The sequence below is a fragment of the Neomonachus schauinslandi genome, chromosome 3, assembly GCF_002201575.2.
Source record: "Neomonachus schauinslandi chromosome 3, ASM220157v2, whole genome shotgun sequence".
In the NCBI taxonomy this organism is placed as follows: Eukaryota; Metazoa; Chordata; class Mammalia; order Carnivora; family Phocidae; genus Neomonachus; species Neomonachus schauinslandi.
Window position 1 is genome coordinate 10,780,474 of NC_058405.1, and position 17,938 is coordinate 10,798,411.

The following is a 17,938-nucleotide window of genomic DNA, read 5'->3' on the forward strand; positions in this document are numbered from 1 at the left end:
CTGCCAGATGCAGGGAGAAGGGGAAAGGGAGAGTTACTGTGGAATGGGTACAGACTTTCAAATATGCAAGATGGGGAGAGTTCTGGAGGTTGGTTGCACAACAGTGTGAATGCACTCAACCCTACTGAACTATAATCACCCAAAACTAATGAAACATTGTGTGCTCAAATAAAAACAATGTTCTTAACGGTTAAAATGGTAACTTTATTTTACCACAACTAAAAATTGATTTTCAGAATAAAATGATCATTATTAAATACCTTTTTAAATTAACTATTTTAAAGAGAACAAGTCAGTGACATGTAGAGCGTTCACAGTGTGGCCAGACCCGCACTTCTCTCTAGTTCTGGAACATTTTATCCCCTGGTTCTCTTTCTGTTGCTACATTATCCCCTGGTGGTTTCTCCAGCTGGTAGTTTGATTAGCGAGGTTGAAACAAGAAAGTCTTACAGGATCTTTTCCTCCCCTGGCTGGCTTGCTCTGCATGATCCCGGGACCCGTGGCTGTACCGCCTCGGCCTCCTGCCACGTTGGCATCCCCAGCCTGCTCCTCTCCTGAGCTCAGGTGGCCACCTTGGTCTCTCTACTTGGGTTCTCCAAGGATTTCAAAATCAGCCTGATGCCTATCCCCCCAAGCAAGCCCAGCCAACCTGTCGTATCTCCCTGCAAAGCCATCACATCCATTCAGTTCTGGAAGTTAGAGACCTCGAGTTCATTCTTGACATGCTTCCCCACTCTTATCAATCCATCAGCAATTTCTGTGCTTTTTGCTTCCACAGTGTTCTTCCAGTTCTTCTGCTCATTCACCACCACCCTCGTTCAGTCTGCTGTCCTCCCTTCCCTGCTGGGCCTGCAGCCTCAGGCTGTCCCTGGACCGCTGACATCTGCTTCTTCCCCACTCACATTTCCCACAATGTGACTAACTTTTTTTTTTTCTTTTTTTTCAGATTTTATTTATTTATTTGAGAGAGAATGAGAGAGAGAGCATGAGAGGGGTGAGGGTCAGAGGGAGAAGCAGACTCCCTGCCAAGCAGGGAGCCCGATGCGGGACTCGATCCCAGGACTCCAGGATCATGACCTGAGCCGAAGGCAGTCACTTAACCAACTGAGCCACCCAGGCGCCCCCGCAGTGTGACTAACTTGTTACAACTCTGATTATGACCTTCTGCCATCCTCCTACGCCTGGCTTTTGTTATAGGTTGAATTGTGCCCCCAAAAAGGACATGTTCAGATCCTCACCCCTGGTACTTATGAATGGGGGCCTTGGTACAGGGTGGGCCCTTAATCCGATATGACTGGTATCCTTATAAAGAGAGACACAGACACACAGGGAGACGGCGATGTGAAGACAGGCAGAGATTGGAGCCAAACAGCTGTAAGCCAAGGATCGCTGGTGACCATCAGAAGACAGGAGAGAAGCTTTCTCCCTCAGAACCTCCAGTAGAAACCAACCTTGCTGCCCCTTAATCTTTGCCTCCAGAACTGTGAGGAAATATGTTTCTGTTGTCTTAGCCACACACACACACATCCCTCCTCCTAGCTTGTGGTATTTTGTTATGGCGGCCCTAGGAAACTCACACACTTACAGACCTTGTGCTGGCCTTTTCTGCTTCTGGGCAAAGACCAAACCAGACCTGTCACCGCTTGGGGTTCCCTGTGTAGCGTGCTCCCCACACCCTCTGGCCTGCTCTCCCTTGCCCTCTGCATTCCAGTGATATTGGGCATCTTGTAGTCGCTCAAGCAAACACACTGGGCTTCCTCCAGCCCTAGAGCCTGCCCATTGCCCACTCTGCCCGGCATGCTTACTCCAGCCCCTTTAACTAGTCACCGCCTGCAGATCTCCACTGGAGGGAGGGCCCTTCCTCAGGACAACCCTCCCCCTGCCCGGACCAGGCGCCATCCTGGGGACCCACCATCCTCCACAGCCCGGGGTGCCTTCTAGTGACACACTTTCCAACAGGGTCATTGGACTCACAGCCGGGGCTTCAGGAGCCAGGGGTCCGACAGGTTTGCTGGCCACGGTGTCTCTAACTTCCAGCAGTGCCAGGGCTGAAGGAATGAGGGAGGGAGAATTTCATTAGCATAAACTAGAATGTTTGCAATGCTACAGAAGAAAGGTGTCCTGTAAGAAAGGGCTGTAGTTGTTAAAATGCAGAATCCTCATTTCTCCCTCTCACAGCCATGTGTGGTTGGATTTTGCATCTCAGCCCTAATGGGGCAGGAGGGGAGCTGAGGGTTTAGCACTAATCCCACTTTGTATATGTGCTGCCAAAGCGAGCACACGCACTAATCCCACTTTGTAATTTTCAAGGTTTCTTTAGGTAAATATCTTTCTGTTGTATCTAAGTGATATCATCTGCTTGTTGCACCCTGTCCTTCCCATCTTTTCTTACAGGATGGGGGATTAAAGCATGACCCTGGCCTGCCCTCTGTAGGGATTTAGCCAAAGTTCTAGTGGCGTGGGTTATTTGTTTTATTTTGTTTTGTTTTTTACCTTTCGCTCTTGTTTGCCATGAGAAGCTGCGATACATATCCCTGCTCAGAACAAAGAAGCCTATCAGCTGATGGCCAAGTTTGTCTCTGTATTTTCAGGTTCACTACAATGTTGGCAAGAACCTGGCCGATAAAGGCAATCAGACAGCCGCCATCAGATATTACCGGGAAGCTGTGAGGTACTGCAAGCGTCTTGTCTCATTCATATCCATGTCTTGTTTTAACTGTCAAGGATTAAAAAAAAGACCCCAACTTTAAGATATCTTTGCCAATTCCTGACAGTTTAGTGAAGACCACTGAGCGTTAACAGACGGTTTGGTTTCTCTCTCCGCTTGCAGACTAAATCCCAAGTATGTTCATGCCATGAATAATCTTGGAAACATCTTAAAAGAGAGGAATGAGCTACAGGAAGCGGAAGAGCTGCTCTCGTTAGCTGTACAAATACAGTAAGCATGGGTTTGTAGAAATACGCCAGTGGCAAAGAGAGGAGCTCCGGCATTCTGGGGTCTGAGCCTTTTTTTTCCTTGTTTCTCTTTTTAAAAAATGCTCTTCCAGGCCAGACTTTGCTGCCGCGTGGATGAATTTAGGCATAGTTCAGAACAGCCTGAAACGGTTTGAAGCTGCTGAGCAGAGTTACCGGACAGCAATCAAACACAGAAGGAAGTACCCAGATTGTTACTACAACCTCGGGCGGCTGGTAAGTGTAAAGTGTCCAGAGGCTACAGAAGAAAAGCTTGGTTTTTCCCTTTTTATAATAAAATGGTAGAAGCACCACTCATGCTAGCACCCTGCACCTTGTAAAGTTCTTTAGCATATGCTCCTCACTTGAAGGTAGCTGTTTGATTTCCTCGTCTGTAACTTTTTAAGCTCTAAGTAGAGAGCAATTCAACTTGAATTAGCCAAGTGTAAGTTCTCTCCAAGGCCACAGGTTAAACCAAGGAATAAATTCGAATTTTTTAAGTCCCTTGTGCTCTGTAAAACAGTACTCTGAGGGTCACTTCCTGATAAACATCAGTTTCTCTGTTTCAAAAACACGAATGAAAGCTGAGATAAAAAAACAAATCCATAATATGGTTTCTGAGCTTCCATCTTCCTCCTCCGAAGACCGCTCCCTGCATCCCCAGACGTTCGTACTGTTCTTTCTGTAACAGAAGGCTCGGGGGGATTTATTTGAAACCGCTTTGAGATTGTCCAATGGAAATAGGAAAGAGTGTGTTCCATAGTGACTTTGTTTTCTTAGTTACTGACTAAAGATCTAATTGCTCTTGATTTTCTTTTCTTATACTTTATTTCTTTATTCAAATAAATATTGCAACAGTAGTTAATACAATAAGTTCAGTAATCTTAAAATGTGAAAACATGTATTGGTAAATGATGGTGACATGGATTCTGTCATTGCTTCTGAAAAACCTCCATGAGGATGCACAGCTCAATCCTTATAGCTCTGGATTTTCTTAATGAAGAAAAGAACCAGACACACAATGATGTGAGGTGATGGAGGCATTAGAACTAACCTTATTGTGATATATACACAGGTATCACATCATCACGTTGTACACTTTAAACTTAATGAAGGTTCTACGCCAATTATATCTCTGTAAGGCTGGGGGAAAACAGACTTACCCACAAACAGCAAAATTCCTTAAATAAGAATGATTATATTCTCCCTTGAGTTAAGCCTTTAATTTGGTTTCAAGAAACTAACTACATAGGTTCCTAATATATTCAGTTTGATTAAATGAAATTGTTAAGGGAAAAAGGTTTTGCTCATTTAGCCACACTATATGTGGGATACACATATAGTGATGTGACTTTTAAAAGAAGTTTAAGATATAATTTTTCAGATTTCATCCAGCCTAGCCTCACAGGTACGATGACATCAAAGTTGTTTTAAAGAGATGCCTGTTTATCCTCACTTTAAGGGTCTGGAGACTTCTTGGTTTTATGGAGTCCTTGTGTTATCAGAACCAGTGGTTCCCAAAACTGGTTGAATATCCAAGTCCTCCCACCCCATCTTAGATTTATGGAATCATAGGCCCCATAGATGATCTGTATTTACAAAATAAACCAACAAAATTCTCCAGTCATTCCAATACCCTGTTGTTGGCCCTGCATTTGGGAAGCAGATCTATCTGAGCATTGAGAAGACAGACTGACCAGCTCAGAGCAGAAGAGACTGTTTGAGGAAGGCAGCCTAGAAAACATGAGTTGCTTTAAGGATTATTGAAAATCCAAGCTTCAGTTCTTAGCATGATGGGAATGTGTTTGGTCTAAACTTCTTTGTTTCTGGATTGGGTAGCAGTGATTTTGCATGTTGTGGAGGCAGAATTTTATGAATGGAGGAAACTAAGTGATAGGAACGTGTGGCTAATGATGGTGAAATTTTACTTCTCCCACTATGCATATGTCCCTTTAAATGAGCAGGTACTGCATGTGTTATAAATTTTAAAGTGAAGTGGCTTTGTGTTTATTATTCAAAGAATAGAAAACGTGTTTCACGTATGATGTATCCTGGGAAGATACCATCTCTATATGCATGCTCTAGTGTGGAAAAGAGGAATTGTTTCTCCCTGGACTTGGAGGAAGGTGGCAGTAATATGACTGAATCCATGTAACAGCAAGATGTTTAAACAAGGAAAATTGATAGCAGGCAATTCCTGTTGTCCCACATAACTTTCTCTAGAGCCACTTGGCCTTTCCCACATTTCTGTTTCTTTTTACATTTTATAATTCTGTGCCTCACGATCTAGTTACATACATGGATGTTGAAACAGCTTTCTCTGTGAAACCTGAAGATTCAAGGAGAGCTTAAATTATTCTAGTGAGAAGCTGTTGAAGGCAGATTAAAAAAAACTTTCCTCTACCCTCTTAGGTTCTGTCTTTGGGGCCCTGCAACTTAGACTGACTACAGACAGATTAACAAGAGAAAAAAAAAAAAAGAGTTTATCCAGACATGCATTGTGCGTACACATGGGAAAAACTCAGTGATGAGTAACTCAAAGAGGTGGTTGGAACTTGGGCTTATATAGCATCTTAACAAAGAACAATAACTTCATAGAGAAGTGACAAGAGAAAGGAAGAGGTTTTAGGCTTCTAAGGGTGGCACATTGTCAGAAGGTAAACACGGGTGGAAACTAACGAAGGTTTGTGTGGGTCCTTCTTCATGTCCATAAAATGTCCCCAGGAGAGGGGGATTTATGGCAGTCCTTATGTCTGTGTTTCTGCTTTTAGTCAGATAAGGGAAGTTCCAGGAAGGCTTCTTTCTGCATCTGTCAAATCTCAAATGTCTTTAGTGCAATAATCCTTACATCTGAGTGGTATATTTGGGATGGCATATTTTGATCCTCTGTATTGTTCTCTGTGGGGATGAGGGTGAGAAGACAGTAAAACCTCACCGTAATGATACAAGTAGAGACCAAAAACTTCAATCACATACAAGGCAGGGTGGATCCTTGCAAAGTCAATGAAGTGAGAATGGGGGATGGGAGCAAATTGGGTATTATCTGAACACTTGCAGGGATGACTGTTTCTATTTACTGTGTCTAGTACACTAGGACTTGCACGACATTATAGTTGATATCCATATGAATTCTTCCATTTTTTCTTCTGTTCTGGAGGTAGTTTTTTAGATTACTGTTTGCAGAGTGTATCTGCCTACAGTCTTCCAGGTTACATTTAAGGCTCTAATACTTGGCAGTATTTTTCCTTCCCCTAGTAACTGCCTGTCACTGCAGTTCCTTGGGGTTTGGAAAATAGAGAATTTATGCTAACTAAGCCCTTTGTAAGAGTTGGATCCAAAGAAAAGAAAACAGACTGTAAAAGTCAGGATTTTATCCATGTGCTCCAGTCCTTGGAATTCATTCCCACATTCATGTAGAGGATCATCTGTAGTATTAAGTATATTAGACTTTGTAGCACTCTTTGTGTATATTGTTTACTAATTATGCTACCATGAAATGATCTTCCTATGTTCCCTTCTGCCAACTGTTCTTATTTAAAGATTTTGCTCTCCATTGTTGTTTAATTATCCAGCTTTTGCCTGCTTGACAGCTTAAAAGCACTGAGAGCTTAATCTTTAACAGCTCAACCAACACATTTATATATTGGTGAATAAGATGAACTTAGTAACATAAATTTTTCTTTTTAAAAATCCTCCTTAGTCACTCTTTAGTAATGAGAGACAGAAATGTGCTTTGAATTCTGCACCCTTATAAGAAGGGAATATAATGCAGTTTCCTTGTGAAATAGAAAATTGGGAAAAGCTGGATTATTTGTGACATGTTACCATTAGAGAATTTCAGTAATAGTGACTGGAGATATTAACTAGAGACGATTCATTATGCAAGGACTGATCGTATCAGTTAGGAGCCATTCAGGAAAACAGAAACCATGCCAATTATTGTATTGTATTTAGTGTATTTATGTATGTATGTATGTATGTATGTATGTATGTATGTATTTATTTATAGTAATCTCTATACCCAGCCTGGGGCTCAAACTTACAACCCCAAGATCAGGGGTCGCATGCTCTTTGGACTGAGCCATCCAGGTGCCCCCATGCTAAGTATTTTAAATAGAGAAGATTCTATGTAGGGAATTGTTTAAACAATTGTTGGAAGGCTGGATGACAGAAATGGAAAGATGATGTTAACTCTGAGAGTATAAGGAAACCCTGTAGGGTTACATGAACAAACAGGAGGAAATGGCACTACCAGAATATAAAGGGGCTGCCATCTCAGGAGCCACCATAATCCCAAGAGTTAAAATCATGAAGGAGGACCACTGCTTCCAGCCTGGCAGTGGAGGGGGAGACATAGCCCCTTCAGATGCACGGCCAAGGAGAAGGAGGGACAGTGTGAGAGTGAGGGAAAGGGCCCCTCTTGCAGCCATCTGATGTCACCCATGATTCCTGCTGGCAGAAACCTAGCAAGGAGCCAAGTGGCAAAGGACTCTGAGAAATGTGTTTTGCAGAGTAGGAAGGATGGGCATAGAGCTCATGGGTAAATAATGTGTGCATTACCTGTCCCCTGTCTGGGTGAGTAGTTCTGGCCAAATCACCATTTTTCTCTGCTTCCCTTAAAGTGCTGGTTCACTTCATATAGATGCTATAAGAAGGGGAGAGTTGAGACAAAATAAAAGTACAGTAAATTTTACCTGATTCAGTCTGTTGTTCTTCAGTAAATAGTAATAAGAAGAAGAAATAATAAAATATGTGAAGAATTTTATTGTTGTGTAAATGAAGTTTTGTTGGTTTGCCTATGTATTAAGAATGTCACCACAGATTTTGTCCAACTGACTCAAATGCATGTCACTCGCTAGAGAGACTTGACCAAGAAATCAATGGAAACTCCGATACAAGCAATTAAATATTGGTATAATTAACACCCTTAATTATTTTACTTTTTGAACTTTTCACATCATTTCCTTACTTACAGGGTGAAATATTGTGACTGGAGTTTTCTGAGTCTCATGGGAAATCTGACAACATCATCAGCAAATGGATATTCATAGGGTTTCCATAATTAAACCCTTATTTTCCTTACCTAATATGCCACCCTGTTGGGTGGGTGGGTCATAAAGTCAAAATGTTTCTGTTGTCTAATAAAAAGACTTGCCAGTTAGGAAGGAATTGCCTTAAACTTGGATAAATTGTTATCATTTGTAGTTTTTGCAGAGGTAAAGGAACTAAGTTCATTCAAATAAGATGGGCATTTGAACTGAGTTAAAGAGGGCAAGAGGATCACCTGCTAGAAAAAATCCATCACTTTCTCCCTCGGAATGCTCTTATTAACCATGCACATTGAGAGCCACACATTTTGTGGTGTTTTCAGTGTTAAACAACACGCCCTCTCAAAAGAAAGCAACAGATAATTCTCTCCTTCCTAAAGGAGGCAAACAGGCTTCAAATTGCCAAAGCAGGGCGCCTGGCTGGCTCAGTCCATAGAGCACGCAACTCTTGATCTCGGGGTTGTGAGTTCAAACTCCACGTTGGGTGTAGAGATTACTTAAAAATAAAATCTTTAAAAAAAAATCGCCAAGGGGTTTCATGTTGCCACTTAAGACTTTTCCAAGGAGTTCACGAATATGTCTGACACACTCATCACTTTGTATGTAGCTTAGATGTAGGCAGGAAGAGCCTACTAAAGCATCCTTCACAAGGTGAATTTGACATATGTAGCTGTTACATTAAATATTTTATTTACCGCTTTAAATAATACCTTACCAAAGATACACTATGTGAAGTCTTTCTAGAAAAAGAGTAATGATTAGGTTTTTAATTCATGTCTCTCCAGGAGTCTTAAATATTAGTTGACGCCTAGAATCGCTAAATTATGAATTACAGTCAAGAGGTTGTAGGCTCAGGAACTAGACCACCTGATGCTCATTCCTGTTTACCATTTCTAGACACGTAACTTTGAGCAACATGTAACTTTGAGAAATTAATTTCTCTGTGCCTCCGTTGTTCCATCTGTACAATGGGGATGGTTATCTACTTCAGTGAGATATTTTGAGGATCAAATGAGTTACTGTGAAAACTTAGAAGCTCAGTAAGCACTAGTTAGGCTTTGTTTAGTTTGGGGTTTGGTTTTGGGTATGTCTTAGAGGAAGCAACGACATTGGAATATTGATTTTTCAGGGCCGTGCTTTATTTTCAGTATGCAGATCTAAACCGCCACGTGGATGCCCTGAACGCGTGGAGGAATGCAACTGTGCTGAAGCCGGAACACAGTTTGGCTTGGAACAACATGATCATACTCCTCGATAACACAGGTACAGAAAGGCGCCTTGCATACATCAGAGGACAAGACGCCACAGTACCATGCCACTGGATAAGTAGGAAACAGATTATGTGTGCTTTTTTTCTCTAGTGTGTATGAGTTAAAAAAAAAATTAATATGGGCTAATATTTTACATGACAAAAATTATTCTTACAGAAAATAGAGTTTCCTTTGACATATTGAAATATGTATGTTTGGGGGAAATGACACTTAGAATTAGTGCTGAGCCATAGGGAAAGATGGGCGCTAATATCTCATTTCTTCTGGAGCCTGTGATCTAGCATTGTCCGTCGTCTAGGCTGCTGGAGGTACCCAAAAGTGAACAATAATGGCTTTGGGGTTAATAAATGCAAGGTCCATGCTCTACAGTTCATGGACTCTTCTTAAAGGAGATGCCCTCAAACCTACACTCAGAGCCATGGATTCTTAGTTGAGATATAATGCTAACAGACTTGACAATGTGGTTTCTCAGCCAGGATCTTAGCTCCATCAACTGGGAGTTACTCCGCTCCCCTACTTTTGAAAATCCAAGCATCCCATAAGAAATGATAGTTTTAATTTGGCAGAATTTCAAGCCAGTGAGCCATCTAAGCAGTGTGGAAAAGAGATATACACTTGCTTCTCATGAAGGTATAAAATGTGTACTTCAACATGATAAATACTCAGTTATTAAAGTGTTACTATGGATACTGTTATTCTACAGACTGGCTTTCTCCAATTTAGGTGTAACTGGTATCTGGGGAAAAACTAAAATTAGGTTTTATGTGCTTTTACAGAATTTAATCAAAGGCTGTTTGTATATTATATCAGAATTGTGCTGGACTGCAGTGGTTTTGCAACTGATCGCGTCGTGTGTGTGTGTTGTGTGTATGTATATGCGTGTGTTGTGTATATACGTGTATTATGTTGTGTGTATGTGTGGATAGGTGTATCGTGCATGTGTGTGTTGTATGTGCATATGTACGTTGTGTAGATACTGTATGTGTACATGTGTTATGCATTCTTTTTTTTTTTTTTAAAGATTTTATTTATTTATTTGACGGAGACACAGCGAGATAGGGAACACAAGCAGGGGGAGTGGGAGAGGGGGAAATGGGCTTCCTGCCGAGCAGGGAGCCTGATGCGGGGCTCGGTCCCAGGACCCTGACAGATCACGAGCTGAGCCGGAGGCAGACGCCTAACGACTGAGCCACCCAGGCGCCCCATGTTACGCATTCTTCATTGATTTTCTTAAGGAGTTATTCCTAATTATTGTGTGCAATGCACATAAGCACTGTTAGACAGAATGAAATACCAGTACAATGTTAACATGTTTTCTTAAGTGTTTCTGTGTTTTCCTTGCAGGTAATTTAGCCCAAGCTGAAGCAGTTGGAAGAGAGGCACTGGAATTAATACCTAATGATCACTCTCTGATGTTCTCGTTGGCAAACGTGCTGGGGAAGTCCCAGAAATACAAGGTGTGTAAACCGGAGGCCGCGATTTCTTGCGATCAATGCCAGCATCTGACAGAAGCCATAAATGTTATTTCTGCCCACTTAAATTCAGAATTAGGCCAAAACAGTGAGAGCCGTGCACCAGTGTGACTTGGTCAATTTGCTTTCTGGAGAAGCCGCCCAAAAGATGGATTTGCAGAGTCAGACTTCATGTCCTTTCTCATCAGCGTTCATTACCTTTGTGCAAACGTGGGGAGGGGAGGAGAAGCCCCAAAGAAGAGGCAGTGACAGCTCATCCCAGCAGCTGCCCCAGCCCCCACCCTGGCGCCTGCCAGTTTCTGCACTAAAGGAACAACAGCCCATGGGGAATACAGGACTAGCGCTTGCTGCCTCCAGGTTTCTCCACATCTAGAGTTACGTTGTAGGTCATCCGCAAGGCCCTGGAAAGGCTGACCAACGGAACCACAAGATACGAGATCCGGGCTCTCTCTGACCTGGCTCCCAGGACTGGCCAGGAGTGGACTATGAATCAAAAGGGGCACAATGCCCTGTGTCCCTAAGGGGACTCAGGGTTCCTAACACCCGTGATCTCTAAATTTATGTGTCAGAGCCAGGGAGGGAGTGTGTTAGATGCAGCTGGCCCAGATACCTCCCCACAAGAGGTGCTGTCTCAGTTGGTGGGGTAAAGTCAGGCATGGTGCACTTTTAACTAGCATCCTGGGTTTCTAATGCAGATGTTACAGAAAACACACTTCCAGAAGCAGGACCTTAATCCTTTGTGACAGAAGGATTTTCTTTCAGAATCGAGAGCTATGTCTGATTTTGATCACATGAGGCCTAAGGAGGTGATTAATTCATGTTTGTCCCACGTATTTACTTCTCTTCTGCTCATCAGATATCATTATCAGCATAGTTTTCCACAATAACAGTAAGATATTTCATGCACGTCTCTCATTTTCAAATATCAGGGAGTTTAAAAAAATAAAAAATTAAAATAAAATAAATATCAGGGAGTTTAATAGCTTCAGTATACGTTTTAACATTTCTAGCTTTTGCTCCAGAGGATGGTTTTTGAGGGGGTTAATTTTTATTTTTTATGGGTTTACCTTTGTAGAGCTGGGGGAAGAAGGTAAGGTTTGTGGTTTTCCCGTCTCTCGACCTCTCCAGCCTTCTCCATCAGCCTGGGACAGCTCTGGAGCGTCCAGCAACCACTGGCTACAGCTGGTCATTTTCAAGATACAGCTTATGTAACCATTGTATTGATTTTTCTATCATCCCACAGTCTATAAACTAGAATTCTGTTAAGGGGACAGAACCCACAGTTCATTTGGCTTCCAGTTCACATTGTTCTTTTTTTCCTCAGATAAAGTAGAAAATACTCCATAGAGCAGAACGGAGAAGTGGGTTTCCTATTTTTCTATACATTTTGCAACCTAATTGTCTAGGCCAGGGTGCTGAGCCTAAGATAAGGAAAGAGAAGAAATTTTAAAGTCGATTTAAATTCCCTGGCCTTCCTATTCCTCAAGCTAAATGGTAGTGTTTGAAAGTCGTCAGAAAGCATAGCTAACTTAGAGCATAGCTACAAATCTATACAATCCATTTGATGTGTTTTCCAATGCACCTAACATGGCAGGAGAACGTTAACACTACCTTGAAGGAGTTTCAGCTACTCTAACTTGGCACATAGACACTGACTCTGAGTTCTGGAAGTGATGTTTGCTGACATCTTGTATGTTACCCGGATGTCTTCATTCAGTCCTTTTTGGATGACATTTCCAAAATACAAGTTTTTCTCTGCCAGCTCTCTCTCAAAGGTTGTGGTTTCAGAGATGTTTGCCCACCAGCCTGCTTCTCAGGAGTACCACAGGCCATCTCAGGACAAAGAAATCTGTCTTCCTATACTTTATAAAATGTGTGATCCTAGATGTGGGAAGCCCGCTTGGAAAACTCACAGAAGGTGCAGCTAGAAGGAGCAAACGCATCCCGAACGAACAACTTCAGTGTTTCAGCTTAGTGTTTGATACTCACTAACACATGTGTGTCCCTTCGGGAACACGAATGTATACGGTATGAATAGCTACCCCGGCAGGTGTCAGCAAAGAACAGTTAGGCATCTTTATTTCCTGGTATTATGGTCGAATGGGACCATCCAGGCAGCCATGGCCAGTAATGATAAGGTGAGAAGACACTTGGTCCTGCCTCATAGCAACCCGATTGGAAATGAGCACTATTTGGAGGAAATGCAAGTCCATACAAGAATCAGTTCACACCCATCAGGGGCATTTGGTTGTGGTCATACACAGTACTGTGACCGCTTAGATGACAGATGGCCATCCCTCCCTCATTCTCTCTGCTTATTTTTTCCAGATGAATGGGCTACTTATGGATTGCTGAGAGGGTTGTGAGTTCTTGGGGGAGGTTAAATTGGCCCCGGCTCCTACCTTGAGAATCCTGGAAATGAGCTCATTGAGGCTGACTGAAAATAACGATTTTGTGGGTGTCCTCAATCACCCAGCCCTTTCCTGGCCATTTGACTTTGGCTTATCCTCCACTGCACCCTGAACAGAGCTACTTACTTCAAGTTGCAAAATTCCATCCCTTTCTGGGAGGCGGGTAACAGAGCTCCTTAGCATATCCGCCCTCTCTCTGCTAACCCCACTGCTTTCCACCCCCCCCATCTTCCCCTCACTGCTACCCTGTCACCTTTCCCTGTCGCACGCTTCCCTGCCTGCCCTTCAGAACCTCTTAACAGGGTGTGGTCCCGCTGGCCTTCCCAGATGTTGCTGGGAGAAGGACACAGTGGTACACAACGAGGACATTAAAAGTTTGAAAACCGTAAGCAGCAAAACTGTGTGTGGCTTTTGCGTAGTGTAATACCTTATTTTTTATATCATTCTCCAGGAATCTGAAGCTTTATTCCTCAAAGCAATTAAAGCTCATCCAAATGCTGCAAGTTACCATGGCAATTTGGGTAAGGAAATTTTTCCATTTGGATCCTGTTGAAATTCTGTGTGAGTTGAAAGAAATGGGTGCATTTCTGTAAAATCGATATTGGAAGAATGGTTTTTTCAAGCCTAGCCTGTATTAGCCTTTATAATCTGGTTCTAAGATGTGTTTTGTTTTTTTTTTTAAGAAATTAACACATTAAAAAGGTAGGTATATAATAGTCATATTTACAAATCATAATTGTATGACTAGACCAACTCCAATAATCCCCCACTCAGTTTATCCCCTTCTTATGTCTACTTTGATTTTCTTCCTTTGAAAGATCCTAGAATGTCAAACTGAGAGGTACTTTGGAAGTCTCTGGTCTAATTTACATCCTTTCCCTTCTTCCCTAGTGGGCCTTCCGTTATAACTGACCTCCTCTGTGTTCTTATATTCTCTCATGTCTTGGCTAAACGTGCATCTACAATAATCTATGCCTTAGAATTCCTTTCTTCCATTTTTACATCTCAATAATTAAGATTTTTAGAGCGTTACAGTGTCAATGTTTAGAATGCTCCACATGTGAATATGTTTTTACCAAATCTGTTCTCTACCGACTCTGTAGCTTCTCGTTGTGAAAATCACGAAGCAGCAACAGTTGCCCTTCTGCCCATGTAAAAAGTTACTTTTACTTACAAAATCACAACAATAATCAGATGCTTTACCATCCTAATAATTAGATTTTAGATACCCTTCTCTGGTCAGATCTTAATGTTAGAGCCCTTATTTCCAGCTAGCAACAAACAAGCTATTATTTTGCCAAAAGATATAGGGGCATCTTTATTCAGATGCTGGACTTCTGCAGGGCTCTGAGCGGTGATGGAGCCCAGCCCTGTGCAGCCTGACTTTCTGGAAATTTCCTGGCAACCTTAGTGTACTCTTCCTTTTACTTCTTTATGTAATAATGTTGCTGTAGGGAGATGGGTCATGTCTGTTGATACGCAGAATCCCAGGAGTAACTGGAGGTGGTTAAACGGATAATCACCAGGGAGTGTGGTTATGATAAATAAAGTTTGTGGTACAAACAATATTATTTTAAACAATGATTTTTGAAAACTGTTTGCAGAGGTGCTGTCATATTTTTTTTTTTTATAAGTGGTTGGGAATACTTCAAGGTATTCAGAAGCATTTCCAATGAAATCCATCTCTTGCTGTTTCAGCTGTGCTTTATCATCGCTGGGGACATCTCAGTTTGGCCAAAAAACACTATGAAATCTCTCTGCAGCTTGACCCCACTGCATCAGGAACTAAGGAGAATTATGGTCTGTTAAGAAGAAAGCTGGAACAAATGCAAAAGAAAGACGTCTGATCCTTTTTTCTTGCATTTTTTGTTTGTGTGCATGAGGCATATCATTAATATTATGTGGTTATGTTTAACCATTTAAAAGTCTTACATGTTGTTTATTTTATTCTGTTTTTTTTCCTATGAAAACAAAGACATGCAAAAAGATTACAGCACCAGCAATATACTCTTGAAAGCTTGATGTGGTTTTTGCGTTGAAATTGTATTTTTTCAGACGACTCAAATGTAAATTCTAAAATTCCAAGAATGAAATCTTTTTTAATTATAAAGAAAAAAGAAAAAAAATTCTCTGGAGCGACTTGCAGTAGGATGAAACCTGCATCTGGGGTGTGAGCCATGTTGTATAGGGACTAACACTACTGTATGTCAGTCGTGAGCAAGAAATGACAAACTGACTCCTACAATTTATATAAATATCGAATGTGTCTGTATATTAGAATTTTTATTTAATGACAAGAAAGAGTAAATTAAGATTTTTGTTTTTTTAATCTTTTTTTAAACAGTGCACTAGGAACTTCACTTGTAAGGACATATATTTATTTGTATTCTTATGTTTTGAACAGGGCAAAAAATTGAATGAAGAATGGAAATTTTAACATCTAGTATATTTATATACTTTTTTCCCCATTGGAAGACACTCACTCCTGCAATAATTTTTGGATTCTCCCAATTTCAGCTTCATAACATAGGAAATTATGTTGTATTTGTATTCTATATAAGCTGTTATTATTAATAGAAAATTCAAGCCATGCTTTAGGCAAAAGCAGGCAGCCTGATGTCTTTTTGTTACATCCAGTATTAAGAGGGCTACATATCTATGTAAGTTGCTTTTTTATGTTTTTAGCTGTGAAGCAGTTTTCCATTTGGCTTAATGGAACTAACAGTCATTACTATATCCAGAAAATGCAAGAGCTAAATTTTCTCTTAAAAGGAGCCACATTTGGGGTGTTTGTGATAATTTTAAGAATTGAAATTTTTCCTGTCTTACTGGATCAGAATAATCATGTCTGCTTTGTTTTATTCTTCTGTATATGCTGTTGACCTAATGATTTATGCAATCTCTCTAATTTCTTATGCAGTAAAATTATTACACAAACTGGTATAAAAATGGCGTGTTGCCCTCTTAATAGATGATTTTCGAGTTAGTGAACTTCGTCTTCCTTTCCCTTTAAAATGAAGTGGCCAATTCGTCCTTCTGGTATGTGGCTTCCCTTTGGTGTCAGGGACCATGCAATAGGATTGCACTCTGGAGTTATCCAGGTTTAGAGAATGGGATGAACAGATCCACAATGAGATGTATTTAATTCTCTACACTCACATTTTGGGGGGCAGATCTGCGTAGAATTGCCATTTAGAAATTGTAACTTAGGATGGTTTAAGGTACATCAGGAAAGAAAGTGCTGGTGTTTGACATACATCAGAAAAGGAAGTGCTGTGTTTCAAACATTTCTTAAAAGGTCCCAAAATAACAGTAACAATTTATAGATCTCTCGGGGGCAGAAGCTGTCTTATTCTTATTTATGTTCCTACAGTACTCAGCTCGGCAGATAACAGATGCACTACAGGCTTGTTGATCTTTTTTGTTTTTAAAGCAAATTTCTTTCTTTAAAACAGTGCTTGCCTTTTGAGAGTAAAGAAAAATATTTCTTGTGAAAGCTCCTTCAGGATTTTTTTTTTCTACCGATACTAAAACTTTTGTGTCAAATCAAGACATGCACATCTGGGACCCTTGCCTGCAGAAGGAATCCCCTTAGCTGTCACCGCTCCATCTCGGGATTTCCATCGCGACTGTCTTCTTTCCAGAGAAAACAGTCATTAATTTGATTGATACTTCAGGCAGTCTTCTGTCTCTGCAGAGCTGAGCACTCTTCTTCTTTCTCCACCCTTTGGTGGCGGCCACCCTCTACTTCTTGGGATTCTATCCCAACATTCCACCGGCCACCAGAAGCAGGACACTGTGTCCCGGTTCCCCCTTATTTTATTTTAATGTTTTTATTGCTGATAGGGGGTAGGATGGGGGTTTGTCCAGACAGACATGGGGGAAGTTTCCAGTTTAAGAAATCTCAGAGTCCTGATCCTCATCCTGCACCTCCCTGATGGTGAAATGGCAAAATCCTGAAAAGCATTTTGCAGTAATTGTCTGTTTGCTACATTTCTTCCCTGTTGACATGCATCTTATAAGTAGTTCTCTTAAAAGTTTCATCCTTAGACTTAGCCTGCTGCCTTGATGGGGCTCCTTGGGATTCTGATTCTATCCTATTTCTTAAGCATGGTCTTTATATTTATTTCAAATTACTGACTTTAAATATCACACAGAATAAAAGCCTGAGCCCCGCAGGAAAGCATTGGACATCCATGTCCGTATTCACATCTATCAGCTTAGACTTTGGGGTGAGAAAACCTAGATTTGGGTCTGGGTTCTCCCACTGTGATGTTATAGGCAAGCCATTTAGCATTGCTTAAGCCTCAGTATCTCACCTGTAAAATGGGGATAATAAGGCCTCCCGCATGGTCATGAAGTACTTGACCCAGTAGACCCTCAATAAATAATAGTTTGGATTTTTGGAGGAGGGTGTAGACTTTGCAGCAAACAGATTTGACCTTAAACACACTCATTCGCTCATTCAATGCATCTAAGTACTGGCTGTGTGCCAGATACTCTCCTAGACACTGGGAATACAGTGGTGAGTGGAAGCGGACATGGCCCCTTGCCCTCAGGTAGGGGATAGTACCGTGAGAGACAATAATTATCAAATAGATAATAAGAGAAGAGGGATGGGGCTCCTGGGTGGCTCAGTCATTGAGCGTCTGCCTGAGGCTCAGGTATGATCCCGGGGTCCTGGGATCGAGCCCCGCATCGGGCTCCCTGCTCGGCGGGAAGCCTGCTTCTCCCTCTCCCACTCCCCCTGCTTGGTTCCCTCTCTCGCTGTGTCTCTCTCTGTC

The 17,938-nt window shown here is 41.6% G+C and overlaps 1 protein-coding gene across 2 annotated transcripts in view; it reads left to right on the plus strand.

Moving 5' to 3' along the window:
* Positions 1-16,167, plus strand: part of TMTC4 (transmembrane O-mannosyltransferase targeting cadherins 4) — a 64,241-nt gene extending 48,074 nt beyond the window's left edge. For both annotated transcript variants that reach the window (XM_044913514.1, XM_044913515.1), the window contains exons 12-18: positions 2,592-2,671; positions 2,831-2,938; positions 3,048-3,189; positions 9,149-9,263; positions 10,616-10,728; positions 13,606-13,675; positions 14,853-16,167. In XM_044913514.1, coding sequence (XP_044769449.1) covers positions 2,592-2,671; positions 2,831-2,938; positions 3,048-3,189; positions 9,149-9,263; positions 10,616-10,728; positions 13,606-13,675; positions 14,853-15,001 — 777 coding nt within the window. In that variant the 3' untranslated portion in view covers positions 15,002-16,167. The remainder of the gene's footprint in view (positions 1-2,591; positions 2,672-2,830; positions 2,939-3,047; positions 3,190-9,148; positions 9,264-10,615; positions 10,729-13,605; positions 13,676-14,852) is intronic.
* The last annotated feature ends 1,771 nt before the right edge of the window (positions 16,168-17,938 follow it).